Genomic DNA, 6,175 nt, shown 5'->3' on the forward strand with positions numbered 1-6,175 from the left:
GCTGCAACGGAACAAATGTGTTTGTTGTGGCTGGTCCCGCAGTGTTTACTGTCACGTGATGATGTCACATGCCTGCGTCATCATGCAGCCGTTCACAACCCCGACTCTCTGCGGTGGGACGGAGCAACAGAGTTGGGTGTGGGTACGCTGTTTACCGTACCGTGCGGTACCGTGCAGTGGAAACGAGGCCTATGATGCCTCTTTACATGACTCAACAAAAAAGAGCTGGCTCGGTTACAGTTAGTCCAGAACTCAGCCGCCAGACTTCTGACCAGCACCAACAGGAGGGCCCCCCCCCCCTGTGTTAAGATCTCTTCACTGGCTCCCTGTTGAGTCTCGTGTTCAATATAAAATCTTGGTGCTAACTTTTCGAGCCCTACATGGTCCAGCTCCTCCTTACATTGCTGACCTCATAAAGCCCTACAGCTCGACTCGGACCTCGAGATCGTCTGGGCAGAACCTAATAAAAGTTCCATGTACTTGTTTTAAAACCCGGGGAGACCCATCATTCAAAGCTGCCGCACCCCGACTTTGGAATGAACTCCCACTTGACCTGCGCTCCCTGGACTCAGCGGACATCTTTAAAAAGTGCCTAAAAACACATTTGTTTGCCAAAACATTCTAGTCTAATCGACCCACGCTGCCGACTGACGGCATTTGTTGTGTTTTTAAGATGTTTTTTTCTCTTCTCTGTTTTTATTTGTTTTTACTGTGAAGCACTTTGTGACTCCATGTCTGTGAAAAGCGCTAAAGAAATAAAATTTACTTACTTACTTACGTACTTACTTATTTACATACTCTCAGGTGTGCAGCTCAGCTCCAGTGCAGGTCTTGTTGACTCCGCCCAGCACACAGACACACGAGGAAGAAGAAAAAACACAGAATATATAGCAGCAGAGCGACACTTTGTTCAGTCACAGCTGCTGAAAACTGATAGGAGCCAAACCAGCCTTTAGTCACTGTCGGTGTTCCCAAGAGCTCCGGAGGTTACAGAGACAATGGTGAGTCCAGTATATTTTAAAGGTTATTTTTAGATTAATATTAATTATTTTATGACACGTTTCCTAATGTTCCATATCAGATGTGGCATGTACATGAATAATGTGATCAGGAATTAAGCTTTAAAATGAAAGAATACTTTTTTTTTTGCATCTTTTCAAAGGTTTACCTCATGGAGAGAGGACTGGTGCTTTTTGTTCTCACAGGTTGGTGCAATTTTAAAAAGGCAATTACATCTGTAGCTCATGTTTCTAAAGTGTTGCTGCACCTTGTTAGGATGACAAGGCCCCTGCGGAGGATGGGTGTGTTTCAGGAGAAAACAGGAAGCAAAGGGGATGGAAAGAAAAACATCCAAACAGGAAAATAGTGACAGATGAAGAGCAAATCAAACGGAGCATACTTTTGATTAATACATTGTATATTCTGTTTTGCTTTAGGAGTGATCACCAATGTAGGTTTTGGCCAAACTCACTACAACTTTGTAAATACTCCTCTGAGCTGGACAAACGCTCAGCGTGTGTGCAGGGATGACTTCACTGATCTGGCCACGATTCAAAGTGCAGCTGACGTTGATGCAGTTGGAAACACAACTTCGAGCGATACTGGTGAGTCCTGAATACTTGCACCGTATTTGACACACACTGTTGTGGCCAGTCTTTCGTCCCAAAAATCTAAATTTAGAGTTGCACATTGAGGAGATTTTCCACTCGCAGAAAGTAAAAAACACTGGCAGAGAGATTTTCCAGGTTTCACAATAAAGATGTACTATTTATTTAAACAAACAAAAAATATTCTCTGTGGTTTACGTTCTTAAATAATACAAATACTTAACATAAATTCTAGTTTGTACAGGCTTGTGTGCCTGCGGTAGAAAAACCATCACTCCCTCCTCCTTCCACACTCACAGCTTCACCTCCTCCTGATTCTAAGGAGGAAGGCCTGACGAGGAGGAGGAGAGATCCACACATTTCTAATGATCAAAATAACTAAAAAACACAAAAATAGGAAAACTTTAAATAGTATTCCTTATCATCACTTAAGTTTGCACCAATTTGACAAAGAACATTTATAGTCTCAAATGGCTCCAACACACACAGAATAATCCACAATGGCAAGTTTCAATTCTCTTGTTTTTGACCGAATCAACATCTTTTATTTGAGCAGGAAAAGCCTGGATTGGTCTTCATGATGACTTGCAAAACAGCTGGATGTGGTCCTTAAATGACAGCAGCTTCTATGGCGAGGGAGAGGCGACGTATAGAAATTGGTACAGTGGTCAGCCTGACAATTATGATGGAAGAGAAAACTGTGGAGGACTTAAGAGGTCATTCAATGGCAAATGGAATGACTGGCCTTGCAGTTACAATCGTCAGTCTGTGTGCTTCAGTGGTGAGTTTTTTTAAAGAGTAACATTTTAAAAGCATTACTTTTTGACAAGAGCTTCCAGAAATGTCAATACTTCAGGCTGTGTGTAAATGTGTTGAATAAGTCACTGCCTTAGAAACTACTGTCAAATATTCAGCTTTTTCTTTTATTTTGATTCACAGCAAATAGTAGAAGAACTCATTCTTTGTTTATTAAAGAAAAAAAAGTGTCTATATTTCCAGGTACATTGAATGGAAAAGCAACCTTTGTTAGGATTGAAACATTCAGCACTTGGACAGAAGCTCAGAGGTTCTGCAGAGAGAACTATGTCGATCTGGCCAGGTACCGTATGAACTCACTAATTTGTTCATTCCATCCATGAATCAGTGAATTTGTTTTACATACAGTACGATGCAGATCTGCTACTCTTCCCTCCACAGCATACGAAACGAGCCCGAACATGAAATGGTCAAGAGAGTTGCAGATGGTAAGGATGTGTGGATTGGTCTGTATCGGCGAAAAGTTTGGTCTGATGGGAGTGACTCTCTATATCGAAACTGGGAGAACAACCAGCCCAACACTCCAGGCCAGACGTGCGTCGCTACATCATTGGAGTCAGGACTGTGGTCAGATGAACGCTGCTCCATCCAACGGCCTTTTGTCTGTTACACAGCAAGTAATATATATGTTATTTTTACTACTAAATACTGCAAGCTTGTGGCGTTGAGATCCCACAATAAGACTTATTCCATCCTTGCAAATTCTTATTGCAAAAACAATGTTTTCATAAACTCCATTTACAAATATTTGAAAGAATCAGTGACTCATCTCTCGGCACGTCACTGGATTACAATGCAAATGTTTGAACGATTTACATAAACCTGCTATCCAACAATAGTTTATATGTATGTTGTGTTAAATTGGTGCTTCTATAAACACAAGATACAAACATGTTTGGTCATTCTGTTTCACTTCTGCCACTGATAGTAAGTAAGTTGTTCTGTGGTTCTCAGCTCCAGCTCCTGTAGAAGACTTCAGGTCAACAGGACAAAATCAGACCAGCGTCACTCTGCAGTGGAACAAAGTGAACAACAACATCAGCTTCATCCTCCAGTTTAATGGTGCCGAGACAAACATCAGAGCACCAGATGGAGACGGACCAGTAACTCACACAGTCTCATCTCTCTCTGCTGCAACTGAGTACACATTCACTGTCTTCTCTGTGTTTGGGAGCGTCAGAAGCGGCGGAGTCAGCATTAATGCAGTCACTGGTAAGACGTCTTGACTCGTGTCATCAAACACTCAGATGAACGACATTAGAAAGTCAGATTCAGTTCAAGCGATAAACTCTCACAATCGGACAAGGAGGCTATTTTGGTCGATTTGAGACTAATATAAATTACCTTTTTAGTATTAACCATCATTTATTTTAAATTATACTTTTGAAAAGTGTTCTTCAATTCCCAATATGGACATATTTTCTGTGTGTTTGTTGTGTTTTTTCTAACATTTTTTCTTTTTAAATTCTGCTCATGGAGGAGGACAACTTGTCATCCTATTCTGTGAGGTATAAGTCTACTACTTGAAACTACTGGATCCAACTGGAGACGCACATGGAAGGATTTCAACCTTTTACATTCAAAGTCACTTTCCAAGACAATTATATGATATATAATAAATGCATAGCATCACTTTGTGTAATTAATGTCACTGCAAGAGTGGCAGGGATGAGTTTTGATGAAGCTATTTCCACTTTTCTGTCATCGTTAAATCATTTCCATATTATTGCTCAGGGCTGTCCTCTCGTCCTGACTCTCTATATTGTTCACACAAGTTAAAAAAGGCGACATTATGCAGGGATGTTGTCTGTTTGTCTCGTGGATTCTTGGATTTGTGATTTTGCTTTGCCATTTTGATTTTGTTCTGTGGATTGTTGCACCTTTGCTTGGTGGTGGTGAAATTTGAAAAAGCTTCCTTGAAAGCGATTGACAAGCGCTTGAGCGTGATTATAGTGACATCTGCTGGGGTTTTGTATGTACTGCACGTGAGGGGAAGATTTGACCAAGGATCATAATTTCATGACTGTGACTGGTCTCATCCTTTCATCTTTCATTTCAGTTCTTGATTTAAAATAAATAAATAGTTGTTTTCCAACCAAACTTGTGTCACTGTAGTAAATCACATTGAAGATCTTTATTTTCTAAAGAATAACTTCGACAGTCTTTCACTCTGGCCTCCACCTTTTCTCACTATACTGCTCTGGCTATGTGAGAAAACCCACACATACACAGGGATAACTTGCAAACGGTGCACAGAGTCAGTGTGGAGGAATACTGCCAATGCTAATCCCCCAAAACAAACTTTTTTGTAGGTATCCTTTTTTTTTTTTTTATGCTTTTTATCTGTCAGTCATTCATTTGTTTTCCACCATCGAAGAAATGCAGCGTTACATCATTGCATGCCAAGGCCTGATTGCTTCATCAATAAAGAAATGACAGTAGTTTCAACAGAAGTTACCAGTTTTGGGTGCTTTCAATTTGCACCACAAGTCCTTTTGTTGCCAGTCTAACTAAAGAAAGACACGAGTCAGGTTTCTTAAAAATTGATTATCAAACTATATTGAAGTGCGGTAAGCAAGCAATATTCTCAATTTACAGAATTCTGGGTCCTGGTTCCTACTCTAAACCGAGCGACGTGAACTGGGAGCATGTCTGCCGATGCAACATGTGTATTTATGCATTCTTCTGCCCACAGGGGCAGGACGGTCCAGATGGTGAGTCACGGGGTCACCGCAGGGTTAGCTGAGGTTTGCAGGATGTCACGAAGCCAGGCTGGGGTCAAGGGGTACTTGAGGGCGGTCATCAAAAGGGACCAGTTGTGACGGGGTTCCTCCGATTGTAGTCTAGGTTTCGATCCCCCCACTCAAGTTCCTGTTTCACAGGCTTTGTCTCCTCCAAACACTGAGATAAGCACATTTTACAGGCAGCATCCTGCAACCATAAACTAAAGTTGTTTCTCATTAGAGCTGACCTCAGCAGATTGTTAGTCATGCGCTAAGCAAATTTCCTCAGAGAAAGTTAGTATCTTTCACACAGTGTTTAAGCAGAGCAGTTATTTTAAGAATAGAATCTCTTAACACCAGGTAAAGTCACTTTAGGAATGCTGTAGAATGAAAGAACTTGCAAACTTTGTTCTTCAATTACAGTATTGATCATTTATACCCAAATACAACCATATAAGTCAAAAGCAAGGGAGGACAGAAAAAGAAAAAAGATGAAGCTATACGGCAATGAACAACTCCCCTCTTCTAGATCCTTATTCAGAGTTTAAATTAAATTCCAGTTTATTGTCATATGCAAATCACCAAACCTGTTTCCCCTGTACGAGGAAATTCTTCTTCTGCTGTTCACAGAGAATGCCAGCAGCAAAATAGCATGTAAAAGAAAACGGTGCAAAATAAGTCAATGACTGTCTACAATACATAAATAGAAAGTGGTGCAAGAATAGGTGAAGAAATGTTTATGTACAAATAGAAAAACTAGAGTCAAAAGATGCAGCATGAAGCATGTACAAGCAGTCTTGTGCCAAACGTGTTGTATGAGGCAGAAGGAAGAAGGATCTTCTCATTTTCACCGCTCAGAAAAATAAAGGGAAGACTAAAATAACACATCCGACGGATGTTCTCCTGAGGGACGTTCTCCTGGGGGATGTTCTCCTGAGGGATGTTCTCCAGAGGGACGTTCTCCTGGGGGATGTTCTCCTGAGGGATGTTCTTCTGAGGGACGTTCTCCTGAGGGATCCCCTCCCAGAC

General features: G+C 41.1%; 1 protein-coding gene across 1 annotated transcript; it reads left to right on the forward strand.

Annotated features, from left to right (window-relative positions):
• The first annotated feature begins 885 nt into the window (after positions 1–885).
• LOC308124069 (C-type mannose receptor 2-like) lies at positions 886–4,520 on the forward strand. Its single transcript, XM_080486871.1, has 8 exons — positions 886–1,001; positions 1,163–1,205; positions 1,437–1,604; positions 2,164–2,388; positions 2,607–2,706; positions 2,805–3,040; positions 3,378–3,635; positions 3,903–4,520. The coding sequence occupies exons 1-8, from the start codon at positions 999–1,001 to the stop codon at positions 3,935–3,937; spliced, it is 1,068 nt and encodes a 355-aa protein (XP_080342997.1). The 5' UTR covers positions 886–998; the 3' UTR covers positions 3,938–4,520.
• Positions 4,521–6,175: the final 1,655 nt, after the last annotated feature.

The sequence above is a fragment of the Lipophrys pholis genome (genome assembly GCF_963383615.2).
Source record: "Lipophrys pholis genome assembly, chromosome: 18".
Lineage (NCBI taxonomy): Eukaryota > Metazoa > Chordata > Actinopteri > Blenniiformes > Blenniidae > Lipophrys > Lipophrys pholis.

Bases quoted from the DNA above. Each gene is read 5' to 3' on its own strand.
- LOC308124069 (XM_080486871.1), top strand. The intron at 1,605-2,163 runs GTGAGTCCTGAA...TTATTTGAGCAG, and splicing joins CACAACTTCGAGCGATACTG to GAAAAGCCTGGATTGGTCTT. The intron at 3,636-3,902 runs GTAAGACGTCTT...CTGCTCATGGAG, and splicing joins CAGCATTAATGCAGTCACTG to GAGGACAACTTGTCATCCTA.